The sequence below is a fragment of the Diabrotica virgifera genome, chromosome 8, assembly GCF_917563875.1.
Source record: "Diabrotica virgifera virgifera chromosome 8, PGI_DIABVI_V3a".
Classification (NCBI taxonomy): domain Eukaryota; kingdom Metazoa; phylum Arthropoda; class Insecta; order Coleoptera; family Chrysomelidae; genus Diabrotica; species Diabrotica virgifera.
The window spans coordinates 26,013,793-26,029,141 of NC_065450.1; the positions used below are offsets into that span (position 1 = coordinate 26,013,793).

Here is a 15,349-nt window from a genome sequence, read left to right on the forward strand (position 1 = left end):
GTAGTAGTTAATATAAACAAAATACAAACAAAACAAATATACATAATATAAACAAAACATAAGTAAACATAATATATCTTATCTAAATTATCTAAACAGTAATCTAAGTTAAGGTTATCTAAGTCTGACCGACCTTTTTGTTAAGAATAGATATATTATTGTTAAACATTTTTTTTTCAAAGTGAATTTTTGTTAAATTAATCTTAATAAACATTTTGGGATAAGGACAAGGGTCACACTTTGCTCATCCAAGGGTTTTTCTTATCATTTTTTATTAATTATTGATTACCTACATACCCACCCCACACGGTAAGGCAGGCATGTAGGAAATCAAAAGGAAAGACATTTAAGGTTACAAGCCTAATCTAGTCTTCTATAACTTAATTCTACAGTCATATAGGAAAAACAAAATAAACTCAAAAATCCGTTTATCACTCAGAGCCAAAAGATACATAACATTATAGGGACCGTAAACGTTTAAACTTCTTAAATTTTTTGTAAGAATGTCCGACTGATGTGTGTACTTCTTACAATTAAAAAATATATGATCTAAGTCTGCCGTTTCATTGCAAATATCACAAAAATTGTTATCAATTATTTTTATTTTGTATAAATGTGCCGGATAGCAAGCATGTCCAAACTTCATCCGAGATATGGTTGTTGCGAAGTAAAGAATTCTTCTAATAATTTATTTAATCTGACTCATTTATATGGGCAAATCAGGCTTTCAAATGATATGTGCTCTACAACAATTCCTCTACCAGATGCCACAGCTTCTGAAGTTGAAGCCCTGCAGGTTGTATCTGGTATGTGTGCATACCACAATTTGTTTCAGTCCAACACTATTCTGAATGCAACTGGTAATATTCTGGACTTGGTGTTGGTCGCTGATGCTGATGTAACTGTGTCCAGAGCTGATGAAGCTCTTTTGAGTATGCATAACCCACCCCTGGAATTTGAGATAAAGATGACCAAAGGGCACCCCAATGATAGTGGTTTGGTTAGTGACGGTTTCTATCAAGTCGGCTGACTATGTGAAAATAATTGATTTTTTGTCACAGTTCTGTTGGAATAATTTATTTTTAGGAAAAACATTGAATCAAATTGTAAATATTTTTTATGATATAGTTTACTTAGCTATAGAATTATTCATCCCCCTAAAAAGGTATTCAAAACGTAGATTCCCTCCTTGGTTCTCTTTAGAGTTAAAGAACCTGATAGTTGAGAAAAACAAAGCTCACAAAAAATATCTTTTATCTAAATCAGTTCTGGATTATCAGACTTTTTCTCAGCTGAGGACTAATTGTAAATTGTTAAAAGCTGAAAGCTACAGAAATCATATCTACTTAACAGAATTATCACTAAGAAATAATTTGAAGGGATTTTGGTCGTTTGTGGATTCACGGAGGGGAAAGCCCTCATTGCCTGCTGTGTTAAGGTATGGTGGTGTTGAATCCAATCAAGGACCAGATATTGGAAATCTTTTTGCAGAATATTTTTCTACAGTATATTCCACTCAAATATGTGTCATACCCAGTGACTCACCTACATTTGGTCTTACTAACCTGACTGGTTTCAAGATAACTATATCTGATATTTATCTAAAATTATCAGAACTGGATGCGAATAAGAGTCCTAGTCCTGATGGGTTGCCTCCCAGCTTTCTCAAGAACTGTTGTTTCATATTATCCAGACCTTTTTTCTCATCTTTAATCCATCCTTAAATGAGGGTGAATTTCCAGAATGTTGGAAAAATAGTTTTTTAACACCTACTTATAAAGCGGGAGATAATTCATTGGTGAATAATTACAGGCCCATTAGTATAATTAGTGTAATACCAAAGATATTTGAATGTTTTGTATGTGACTATCTTAAAGCTTCACTTGAAAAACAGCTAGTAGACCAACAATTTGGATTTCGGAATAGCAGATCAACAGAATGTAATATACTAGTGTTTGTGGACTTCCTGAGGAAGGCCTTGGAGAGGGGCTGTAGGGTACATGTACATGCACTATACACCGATTTCTCCAAGGCCTTCGATCGGGTCAACCATAATATTTTAATATTTAAACATAAACAAATGGGTGTTAATGGTCCACTTCTTGAGTGGCTGAGAACATACTTGATGGACCGAGTTCAGATGGTGCGTATCAGGGATTTTGTTTCCAGTGAGATTAAGGTTCATTCAGGAGTACCTCAGGGTTCACATTTGGGGCCCCTGTTATTTAACATATTCATCAATGATATACACCACTGCTTCCGGCACAGTTCACATCTTCTTTTTGCAGATGATCTAAAGTTCTACACAATTATCAACAATACAGAAGATTGTATTAATCTTCAACATGATCTTGATCGGTTGAGTGAGTGGTGTATGTTGAATGCCATGGCCCTGAATGCATCCAAGTGTCATGCTATTTCTTTTGGACGATCGATAGACCCAATAGAATATAATTATAATATACAGAATATTCCTGTTGACTGGGTTACTAAAATTCGTGATTTGGGAGTTAACTTAGACTGTAAACTTTTATTTTAATCACATTATACGTCAAAAATTTCCAAATCTTTACAAATGGTTGGTTTTATAAAAGGATACACTAGAGACTTTCAGAATATTGAAGCAATTAAACTACTATATTGTTCTTTAGTTAGACCTCATCTAGAGTATTATGCTTGTGTATGGATATTATAAGATATACATTTTTGGCAAAGTAACGTAAGTGACATTTTTGGCGAATCATCCTTTTCCATTAAACAAACTCTATTATCGTTTAGAAGGTACTGCCAAAGTGTTGTAAGCCTAGTTGAAGTAATTCTAGACTTACTACACTTTGGCAGTACCTTCTAAACAATAATAGCTTTAGTTTAATGGAAAACACACAAAATGTCACTTACGTTACTTTGCCAAAAATGTATCGATATATTATATACTATTATATATCTTATAATATTTACATATCAAAAATCGAGACAGTCCAACACAAGTTCTTGAAATATGTAGCATATAAACTGGGTATACCTTTTGAGTTAAATCAAGTAAATTATCATCAAATTGAAACCCAACTTGGCATTTTCTCATTGCAAAACCGGGGGACATGAAAGGAGCCTCCACGTAGATTGTGATCACTTGTGAATACAATCGTGCGTCCCCTGGAAACGAGTAATGTCGGCTAATCCTTTCAACACCGGTGCACCAACAACACAGATGCAATCAAAATGAAAACGGTCTTTATCAAGGCCATTTTTGATGACGACCTCAATTAATATTGAAGGACTATCAGCAGATAAAGAAGACCTATTGTCTAATATGTGCAGAGAACATGGTGTCGATGTTCTACTGGTTCAAGAAACCCATAGAGGTACTGCAAGCCGCAGACCAAGGATTCGGGGTATGAAGCTCATACTGGAGAGACCACACGACCAATATGGTAGCGCAGTCTTCGTCAGACCAGATATCGACGTAGCATCCACATCTCTAACAGATCAAAATGACATCGAGATCCTCACAGTGGAGATAAACTCCTGTACAGTAACGTCAATCTACAAACCACCAAACGCTGACTTTGCTTTTGAGGAACCGAATAACTTTCAATCACAGCAAATCAAATTCGTACTGGGTGACTTCAACTATCACAGTGTCGCGTGGGGTTACAACGAAACAGATTCCAATGGCGAAGAACTAGAAAAATGGGCTGAAAGCATGAACCTAAAACTTATTCACGATCCAAAGCAGCCTGCGTCGTTCAACAGCGGAAGATGGCGCAGAGGTTACAACCCAGACAATATATTTGTCAGCGACAGAATTGGAGACCAGGTGACAAAAATCGTTGGAAGCGCCCTCCCAAAGACACAGCACAGACCAATAATTTGTCTTTCCAACGCGGCAATCAGATACGAAATTGTTCCTTTCAAGAGAAGGTTCAACTTTACTAAAGCAAAATGGGAAAAATTCTCTGAAACATTGGATCAAGAGTTTCCCAGCTAGAACCTTGCCCTGATTCATACGATAAATTTGTAGAAATCGTAAAGCAAGTATCACGGAAATTTATCCCTGAGTTGTCGAACTGAGTACATAGCGGGGCTCAATGAAGAATCTAAACCCCTACTTAAAAGATACGAACAGCTATATGAAGAAGACCCTTTCTCGGAAGCGACAATACAGGCTGGGGAGGAAATGTTACATGCGATATCCGCCAACAGAACGGAAAGGTGGTGCAAGCTGATTCGGAATCTTGGCAACGATCCCGCTGCTCCGGCAGTCAACATGACAGAAGTCACACCCGATCAGATAGCCCATCATCTTCTAATGAACGGTAAGACGACATCAAGAAAGAACAAGGTGAGAGCTCAACGGAATATCGACGAAGAAAGAGATGTTCCAGGTACCTCTTTTTGTCTATAGGAGATGAGAGGCGCGCTCCATCAAATGAAAGATAATAAAGCGGCTGGCCTGGACGACATACGAACAGAGCAAATAAAGAACTTTGGACTAAAAACTGTAGAGTGGCTCGTAAAAATGATGAATTGCTGCATCCGTACATTACAAATCCCCAAAATCTGGAGGAAAGCTAGAGTGGTAGCCCTCTTAAAACCAGGGAAGGATCCGGCGGATACAAAGAGTTTTAGACCTGTATCTCTCTTGTGCCACCTTTTCAAGGTCTAAAATTATTCCAGAACAAGCAGGATTCAGGCCCGGAAAGTGCTGCTGCAGTCAAATTCTTAATCTCACCCAACATATTGAAGATGGTTTTGAACGGAAGGAAATAACAAGAGTAGCGTTCATAGACCTAACTGCCGCCTATGATACAGTTAACCATCAACGGCTACTCGCAAAACTCTACGAAACTACAAAGGATTTCCGACTAACAAGGTTAGTGAAATGTCTCCTCCAGAATAGACGCTTCTACATAACGCTCCAGTCCAAGAACAGTCGGTGGAGGGACCAAAAAAAATGGGCTACCACAGGGAAGTGTCCTCGCGCCGATTCTATACAACATATACACCAACGACCAACCCATACACCAACAAACAAGGCAATTTATTTACGCTGATGATACAGCGGTGGCAGCTCAGGGAAGAACCTTCAATGAAGTCGAAGTGAAACTGACAGATGCCCTGGGAGACTTAGCTCAATACTATGATAAAAACCATCTGAAACCCAATCCCACAAAAACCCAGGTATGTGCTTTCCACCTGAGAAACAAGCATGCCCGAAGGTCGCTGGAGGTGGAATGGCGTGGTCAGATGCTGGAACACAACAAGACGCCAAAATACCTTGGCGTCCGTCTGGATAGAACTCTGTCTTACCGATACCACTGTCAAGATGTCAAGAAGAAAGTAAGTGCCAGAAATAATATCATCCGCAAGCTAACTAATACAAAATGGGGAGCACAACCACACACTCTCCGCATTTCTGCCTTGGCATTATGTTTTTCGGCCGCGGAGTTTGGAGCACCAGTATGGGCAAACTCTGCTCACGCAAAGAACGTCGACGTGGCTCTAAATGTAACGGTCCGTATAATATCGGGTTGCCTGAAACCGACACCTATCGAAGAGGTATACCCCATTGCTGGAATTGCTCCACCACCTATCAGGAGGAAGGTCACGTCAGAGGTAGAACGGAAAAAGCAGGAGACGGACCGAAGACACCCCTTATATGACCACCAAACTCAGCCAAGCAGAGATCTCGGAAAAGCTTCCTGAAAATATCAAGATCCATCCCCGAACACGGCAAGCGTCAGCTACCGCGACACATTTTCCTCCCTCGGAGGAAATGGCTGCTGGACACAATTTACCGTATCCGACTTGGAAAGCGCTAAACAGACTAAGAACCGGCGTTTCACGTTGTGCTAGTAACCTGAAAAAATGGGGATACCAGGAGGACGATACCTGCGACTGTGGCGCGGTTCAGACCAGCCGGCATCTACTATCATGCACAGAGATGAGAGAGACCTGCACAGAACAAGACTTAATTATAGCAAATGACAGGGCCATCTATGTGGCCAACCATTGGAAATACAGAATTTAAAGTTGTTGGTGTTCCGGACACGGAAAGTAAGTAAGTATTGCAAAACCGACAAATCATTAAAGATGCGAAGATGCTTTACGGCATATTTAATTCAACGGTTTTGTATCCTCAGCTACTTGAGCAGGTTGGTCTCCATGTACCTCTCCGCAGAACCCGATTAAACCAAACTTTCTATGTTACTATTCACAGAACCAACTATGCTTATAACAACTTTTTATCTCGAGCACTAAGATGGGCAAATATTCACCCTGATCTAGATTTTTTTGCACCGAAAGCTGAATTCATTTTGGGCCTCAGGCGTATGTTTATTTGAGTAGTTGTGGAATGGATATAGTCATTGTTGTGATATGTAGATCTGTTTGTGATATTTATATATTATTGTATTATTATAACTATTTTATTATATTTTAATAATTATTGACACACATGTATATTCAAATATTATATTATAAACTTGTAATCATATTGGGCAGCAGCCTGTTGAAAATAAATAAATAAATAAATAATGAAAATACATTTTTGCGCCATGTAATATTCATATCAGCTTGTTTGTAGCTGGAATATTGTATGCGCCACTCATTTTTACAGCGTTTAGCGGTTCTTTTATTCTTGTATACAGTAGAACCTCGATTATCTGTCAGGGCACTGGACGAAGGGTATGACGGATGATCGAAAAGACGGTTAACAGAACATTAAAAAAAATAAAAATTGATAATAAAACTCTCAAATTTTATTTGTATGTTTTGTCTAATGATATAAGAGAAATTTGTGTTCATGTTAATATTGTCGAATTTGATTTAAAATATTCTGAAATCTTTGTTTGTTTTACTGATGCTTCACATTTTGCAAGGGCTGATTTTCTTATTCGGCGTAAGATCATGCAATCTACTTTATTGGATTCTTTTTGTCGAGAATACCACACGATGAATGGTTGTATGTGAGATGCAGCTTCTCTAGCTTCTTTAGGCAAATCTTTGTCAGTTGCAAAAGCATCATCGACATCGCCACCGTCAAATTACAAGTTTGTGTCAGCTTCTAAACCTGTTTCGTCAGCCTCTGTTTTGCCATTTCAACAATTTCATCAGCTGTCAGCAATCGATAGTCATTTGCGTCCTCATCACAAATTAACCATTCGTCATCTTTAGGCAACGTAAACAAAACAGTTGATTCAGCCATAACTTCATTTGTTACCGCACTGTACAATTCAGCGAATTTCGTTTGGCTTATCACAATGCTAAAAAAAATGAATGGATGACTCAATTTTTTGCTTATGTACTCAATACAACTTATGTTCGGACCCTGACGGTTAACAGAGGTGACGGTTAATGGAGAGACGGATAATCGAGGTTCCACTGTATTATACTTTTAAAAATGTTAACAGATGATTTTGTTACAAAGCTTTCACGTTAAACCTGTGCAGCTCAAATGTAGCTAAAGTGGACTTGGTTCACTTGTATTCTGAACCCTCCATAATTATTAATAAATGTATTTTTACCAAACCAAAAACTTTGGAGACATTTATCTCAAAATTATTTTTTGTGCTTGGTCCAGTTATGCATAACTCTGTCAATATTTTATCATTTTTCTTACCCAAGTTATATTCGTCTGACTCATTCTTTAAGCCTTTGGGATCAAGGGAGGAGGATGGTTGACTCTGTATATATCTTGGATCACCATCACCAAACTCTTCCTTAACTCCAGCTTTTATTGTGAGAGCTAATAAAAATAGGAATTATAAGTATGTAAGCATGTCTAAGTGAAATTTATAAAAAAAGTTGGTGATCATCTTTTTGCAGCAATCCATAAACTAATAGAACTTATATGGCAAAATGAATTGGTACTAGAAGAGGGTACATACATAAAGGGAATAATATGTCCGTAGCACAAAAAAGGTGTTCAACTGGATTGTAAGAACTATAGAGGCATTACTCTGTTAGCATCTGCATATAAAATCTTTGGCAATATATTGTTTGAAAGACACATTTTACAAAGGATGTTGTTGGTCAATATCAATGCGGATTTACTGTTGGAAAGTCAACTGTACATCAAATTATAGGCAGATTCTAGAAAAGTCACTAGAATATATAGATACCCACCATCTCTGGGATCCCACCTAAGTTAGTTAAGTTGACCTAACTAACAATGGAAAATGTAAGCTCATATGTTAGAATTCAAGGAGAAAACTCTACGTTCTTTGAAATTAATAATGGTCTAAGACAGGGGGACATGCTGGCTTGCCTCCTATTTAATATTGCCTTGGAAAAGTCAGTGGGAAAATTAAATATTAGAATGAATGGAACTATTTTTAATAGATTGACGCAAATTATCACATTTGCTGATGATATAGTTATAGTATAGTGGACAGACGTATGAGAGACATGGTGCAGTGTTTTACAAGGCTTGCAGATATGCGGCAAGTGAATTAGGATTTGTGGTAAACGAGGAAAAAACCAATTATATGTTGGTTTCTAAAAACTCCTGAAATATGCAACAGAGAATTCAAATTAACAACCATACCTTTGAGGGAAGTCAAGGAATTCACATATCTTGGATCTCTAGTGAACTCAATAAACACAATAAGTGACGAAATAAAATCATTCATAGCAATAACAAACAGAACTGTTCACAGTCTCCAGAAACATTTATAAAATAAAAATATAAAAGGTGTAGTAAAGCTCAATAGATACAAGACCTTAAAAAGACCCGTTTTGATATATGGGGCTGAAACGTAGACCTTATCTCAAAATGATGAAAGACTTCTTGGTATTTTTGAGAAAAATTCTTAGAAAGATTTTTGGGGCCATACATGAAAATGGGCTATGGTGTCGAAGATACAACTTTAACCTGTATCAGTTATACACTGATTCAGATATTGTGAAATTCGTTAAAGTGCAGAAACTTAGATGGGCTGGACTCATTGCTAGGATGTCAGATCACGAATACATGGGAAGTTAACATTTTCAAAACCAGAGGGCACAACAAGTAGAGGACGACCACGAAGATGGTTTGATGATATGGAAGAAGACCTAAAGATTCTAGGGGTCAGAAGATGGAGGGAAGTTGCCAGAAATCGACATGAGTGGCGACTTATTTGTGAGCAGGCCAAGATTCACAACAGATTGTCAGGATTGTGGAGCCACTTACCATGATTTTTAGTCAACCAATTTTTCTAAATTGTCTTACCTGAATTAACCTCTGGTTCACTCTTCAAGTGTCCAAGATTTATTGACGTGGATAGCGGACTCTCAGTATGTCTTTGGTCATATTCAACAAGCTCTTCTTTAATTTCAATTTTAAATTCCATAAGGAGCAAATAAAATCTATCCTCTTACTTATTGATAGGGAAAATATGTATTTAAATTTTTGCTGGGTTATATAAACTTTAAGCGTGTAAACACAACTATTACTACTATTTAGTATGTATTTAGTTTACAAACAAATAACGTTAAACAAATTAACAGGTGATTAACAGACTAAACTAATGGATAATCGTTAACAATAAAAATTAAAAATAAAGCCACTGTCAAGTGTCAAGTCAAAGTCACAATATGATGGTCACAATGAAAATACTTCTTCTCTTCTTTTGATTGGTCTTATCTGCCAGGGCTATCCGGCCTGGATCCGTAAATATAAACTTGAATAAGACTTTAAATTGAAAATGGTTATTCATTTTTGATAAACTTGAATGTTCAAGAGCCGTACCCGCACATCTGGGCTCATAGCTCCTAATCTGTACTGTAAGTTAACCATAGATATAACAGAATAGATCAGGCCAGTTCGAAAAATAGCGTAACGCGGAACAGTTCGGGTCGGTGGTCTATCTGTCTCTCTCTACCGGCGCTTAGCTTTCTCTCTCTAGCATATGATGGCCGCCGCCGGTGTGTCACTGTCATTCCGTTATTCCCACCTCTTGGTAGATACGCTCACACTCGCACGACAGACAAAGATAGCTAGACCACCGTACTTGATATCGGCGTTACACCCCGATGCATTGAGTGGCATATGACTAGCCTGATCTATTTTCTTTACATATCTCTGAAGTTAACACGTTATCTGTTGGAACAGTTTTTAAATAACTTCCTATAATTTGACGGAACAAGGTCTTAAGCCGCGTACACACTAAGTTTGCGAACTTGGTGTGTGGACGAAACCTCGTAGGGGTTCGCGAACAACGAGATTAAATTATTAAAAAACGAGAGGTTAAACAAAACGACGGACGTCTTGGTGTTGGAGTCATAGATATAATAATTAGTAAATTAGGCAAGGCAAAACACTGGTCCAAGATTTTCCTTTTAGGCATATAGGCAAGTCCGATTTAAATGTAGTTCAGTTTAAAACGCTGCCCAGGCTAATCCTATGCGACGTTGGTGCTCGCATGTCTGTTATCTCTTCCCAATCGAGTGTTATTATTTGAAATTAGTCATTATTTGCGTCTTGGTTATGTTAATCTTTAGTCCGACCGCTAAGGAAGCGTAATATAATTTGTTCCTTATTTTATTATTTCATCATCCATACGATCGGCTATTGGCTCCGTGCGTCTCCCCTCTACTTACAGTCACGTGACACGCTGTCAGATTTTGTCAGGACGTTTTAACATTGAGTCTTATGGGATTATTTTGTTAAACTTGAATATTTTATTTTGTAGTGATAATAACCGAATACAATTGTTAGAATTAATTAGTTATTAATTTATACCGTAATTTATAGTGCAACAAAAATATTTTCTTTTTCGTTAATAAAGATTTATTGCCATAAACTGCGATAGTGAGGTTATGTATACAAAATCAAACTGATAGTCAATATTGGAAAGTGAAGCATTTATATCAGATTAAGTGCGTTTTTATTTTTTGTTTATTAATACATAATATCACTAGCGTGACACGGCATTTTTTTAAATGCTTCATTTAAACATACACAAAGCGTCCTGATAAAATTTCAAAAAACCGCCACCATGAGCAGGTCGGTCGATTTTGCTTTGACACTTTGTTAACGCTCGGAGCGAATAAGGATGATGCCATCTGAGAATCTCAAATGACTGAGCTTCTCTCCATTTATGTTGATACCATATACCATATATCTTATACTCTATACATAGTCTATATTCTTTGATACCATCTTCGTTTAGATCTGCCTTCTTAAAAGTGTGTTCTAAAAGGGTTGTGAATAGCTTTCGTGAGATGGTGTCTCCTTGCCGTACTCCTGGCTGTATACAGAATGTATTTGTTTGTTGTTCAGAAGGTTAAGCTAGATGTTGCCTTTTGATAGATATATTTGATAATGTTAGTGTAGCGATGGTCTACTCGAAATTCTGGCAATGCTTTTACCATTTTCTGTTGGCTTATGGTATCGAATGCTTTCTCGGAGTCCACAAATATCAGTGCTAATGGTTTGTTGTTTGTTGTCCCGGTTATTAATTCAAGAATTGATTTGCGTGACCATGCCAGAATAATTTGAAACAAAATTCACATTTGCCTGGTTTTTACCTAGTGAGTATTTAAATGTCTTTCCAAACTACCTTTCTGAGAAAACTGTTTAAAACAAATTTCACACTTGTATGGTTTGTGCCCGGTGTGAACTTTCGTATGTATGTCTAAAGCATTTTTATAAGCAAACTGCTTGAAGCAAATTTCACAATTGTAAGGATTCTCTCCAGTGTGCAATCTCATATGTAATTTTAAATAACTTGCTGTAATAAACTGTTTTAAGCAAATTTCACACTTGTAAGGTTTTTCCCCAGTGTGCACTCTCACATGTCTTTTCAAATGATATGCTTGACGGAATTGTTTAAAACAAATTTCACACTTGTAAGTTTTTTCCCCAGTATGCACTCTCAAATGTTTTTTCAAATTACTTGTAGTACTACATTGTGTTAAACAAATTTCACACTTGTAAGGTTTTTCCCCAGTGTGCACTTTCAAATGTGTTTTCAAATGACATGTTTGGTTAAACTGTTTGAAACAAAATTCACACTTGTAAGGTTTTTCCCCAGTGTGCACTCTCAAATGTGTTTTCAAATGACCTGTTCGACTAAACCTTTTGAAACAAATGTCACATATTATTGTTTTGTCTTCCATAGGTGGATGCTGGGTGTCTTCAAGAAAGCCTAAAATAAAAAAAACTAGAATGCATATTTTTTTATTGCAAAAAAATTTAACGCAATAGAAGAAACAATTTTAACAACTCAATATGTATTACGAGGAAAACGAAAACCTGCCTTGAACCCTTTTTTAACTCAATATGTATTGACTACGGTATCTACAATAAAATTTGACACAATATAACTAATGAGTTCCAAAATATGGTTTGAAATGAAAGTAATAAGGGTAGCACGGTCAACTGAATTGTATAGTACAGTCGTCAGAGACTTAACCTCTAAAAATCATACGAACAAGCTAAATTTTGCAAAGAATGTCAATTTTGGGACTCCAAAAAACATTTAGGATTACAAATGGATTTCAAATATACAAGACCTTAATAACAGTGGCGTAGCGTGAGTGTCGGCTGCCCGGGGCGGAAGACAATTCTGCCGTCCTCTTATTTAGGTATTTTAATTTAATGTATAATAATATACATTACATACGTTAATTATAGAGAACTTTTCGGCGAGAACAGTCATCGTTATTTTGCAATATACAGGTTAGGTTTTAAATAAAAAAGTTTATCTAATTTTTACAATCACGTTTATTAATACAAAAATTATTTTACTTTAACCAATTAAATACATTGATGTAACTTAGGTTTTAGGTATAGTACCCTCGGAGATCCGTGGAAAAAATTTACACCCAAAATAACAAAATTCAGCTTGGCAACACTGTGCGAATGTTGATGATAACATATCCTTTTTAAGATAAGCATAACTGTAATTTAGTCCAAATAAATTAATATATTTTTTTGCCAACAAAAATGAGATTTTTCAACCAAATAATGTTTCAAATATGATGTGCAAAATAATTTTTAATTGGGTTCTGCTAATGGGCTTGCTTTTTTTGTCATTAAAGTAAAAAAAACTAAATTTTACTCATTAAATCAATGTTATCCGGTTATCGTCTTAATTATTTTAACTGTACTAATATCCGTTGAGTAATTCTGAATGATGAATAGATCGTTAAAACATTTTATCTGTAGCGGCTTCTGGAATATCTTAAAAATATCGAATTTCATTGATAAAATGCGCATATTCCACCGATCTTCGCTTCGACAATACCTATCACTAAGATTAGGTACACCTTGACGATCGACAAGATTAAATAAAATCAATTTTTAATTAGAACTAGAACGATAATATAATGTTATATTTTTATTTTTATTGAAAAGTAATGAGTATTTGTTAGAATTAAAAACAAAACTTCCGTCTTCAATTAAAAATTTATACGTCTACTTTTTTTAAGAGCAAAGTCTTTTATTGCACCGTCAATGTCTTTCGCATCACACACCTCTTGCTCAATAGACAAAACAGTCAAATTAGTTTTAGAATACTCATTGTCGATCTTAAATAATTTTTAATCAATTTCAATTTTAAAAAACTTCTCTCACAGCTGGCATTGCCTATTGCCTATAGCAACTGTGAAAAATATTCGGAACATTAATAAAATATTGGGCAGAGTATCTTCCAGCTTGAATTTAACAATAAATTTAAATAATTCAAGTAAGTCTGCATTAATCAATTTATTTTTGTTGCCTGTAGCAGCAACGAAAGTCCGCAATCGAACTCTTTCCAGCTTAAAATCTTGCTAGTCAATTTCGTCGGATGCGTAGTCTAGATTTCTAGATTACATTAAGTGTTGTCTGGATCTAATAATATAGCCGGCGTTAGATAAGCAAACTTATCAGTTAAATTTTGTAGCTGTTGAAAACGCTCACGAATTTCTACAATAACTTTAACGAAAAAAACAGCTTTCGCCTCAACTCATTTTCACAAGACAAGTTAGCGCTTGTTCACAATGGACGTAACCATAAGATGAACGTAAACCGTTATCATATCCTAAACCGTAATTTGTACATAATTTTATGCAGCGTTCACAATAGACTTAAATTTTACGTAAAGACAGCCTGTACAATTATGTACAAATTACGGTTTACGAAATTATAACGGTTTACGTTCATCTTATGGTTACGTCCATTGTGAACAAGCGCTTAGCGTCTCTAGTTCCGTCATCAAAAATATTACTTGTTATGCGCCTCCGAGGTTTTATGAAAGTTCTTCACACATATTTTTTGCATAACCTACAGCGCCATTTGCCCATTCCTCTCTTTCCTCTGTCAATATCATCTGCACAGCATTTATTTTTTGAGCACACAATCTTATGTCAAGTCCCCTTGTTTGTAAATATTTTTGAGCATCATTCACTTCATGTAGCACCGGTTGCCACAGGCCAAAAAAACAAAGAAAGGAAAATGACTGCATCGAAAAAAAAACAATTAACTTACATAACAAAATAAATATTTATTCTTTTATAAGAGAACCAACTAACATAACAATAATTATAAATAACTAAATTAAAATTAAAGGCATTTAAAAAAAAATCATACGAAAACAACCAACTGAAAAATTTGTTCTCAATCATTAAATTAAAATTAAAGGCATTATAAAAACTCTAACCAATTAAATGTTCGAACAAACCACCCTCTCGCAGTGAACAAAAACCTAATCGATCATACATGCAAGTCTCATTGCATTCAACCAAATACATTAGACGATAATACATACAACTCTTGACATTTCCCATTAATTTTGTGGAAGCAAACAAAATAGCGCCATCTAGTGGTATGGGTTGTAACCACAAACTATGCATTTAAAAGAAAGGTATTTTTATTAAACGCTTTTCTTTAGTTCAATCGTTTGGGTCAAATCTTTAGACGTTAATTTGACTGCCATTTCTTCAATGCAAACGAATGAAAATTTGCAGACATATGTATTCGCGGGAACAATACACGAATAGTCAATAAAAATTTTTTATGTTTATTAATTGTTTAAATAAAACAAAACGATTTTAATGGAAAATGCTTAAATTCTCTTGTCTTTTACAATGTAGAAACTTGAAACTTTTACCTTTTGTAGCTAATGATATGAACTATACATAATTTCACTTTTTACGTTAATTGTTTACGTTATGCTTCATAGATAAACAATGAAGTTTCAAATTTTGAACGCTCATATTTGTTTATATAAAAATCGGCGCTTATGGTAGGGGAGCCCAAGCGGGGATTTTTGCAGTTACTTGAGCGCGTTAGATTATCATATGGGGAGAAACCTGGTACCCTGCAGATGTACCTCTGCCATATATTGGCTCTTAACACAGGGAAGTTCGTTATGGGGAG

At 35.9% G+C, this 15,349-nt stretch overlaps 2 protein-coding genes across 4 annotated transcripts in view; both read right to left on the reverse strand.

Annotated features, from left to right (window-relative positions):
* The window catches only part of LOC126890701 (zinc finger protein 271-like), a 40,332-nt gene extending 29,625 nt beyond the window's left edge, over window positions 1-10,707 (reverse strand). For all 3 annotated transcript variants that reach the window (XM_050659865.1, XM_050659863.1, XM_050659862.1), the window contains exons 1-2: window positions 9,215-10,707; window positions 7,622-7,747 (exon numbers count right to left, since the gene is read on the reverse strand). In XM_050659865.1, the coding sequence (XP_050515822.1) occupies window positions 7,622-7,747; window positions 9,215-9,335 (247 nt within the window). In that variant the 5' untranslated portion in view covers window positions 9,336-10,707. The remainder of the gene's footprint in view (window positions 1-7,621; window positions 7,748-9,214) is intronic.
* A 147-nt stretch (window positions 10,708-10,854) lies between these two features.
* LOC126890700 (zinc finger protein 227-like) overlaps window positions 10,855-15,349 on the reverse strand; it is a 134,549-nt gene continuing 130,054 nt past the window's right edge. The window contains exon 5 of the mRNA XM_050659861.1: window positions 10,855-12,134. Within this exon, the coding sequence (XP_050515818.1) occupies window positions 11,515-12,134 (620 nt within the window). The 3' untranslated portion in view covers window positions 10,855-11,514. The remainder of the gene's footprint in view (window positions 12,135-15,349) is intronic.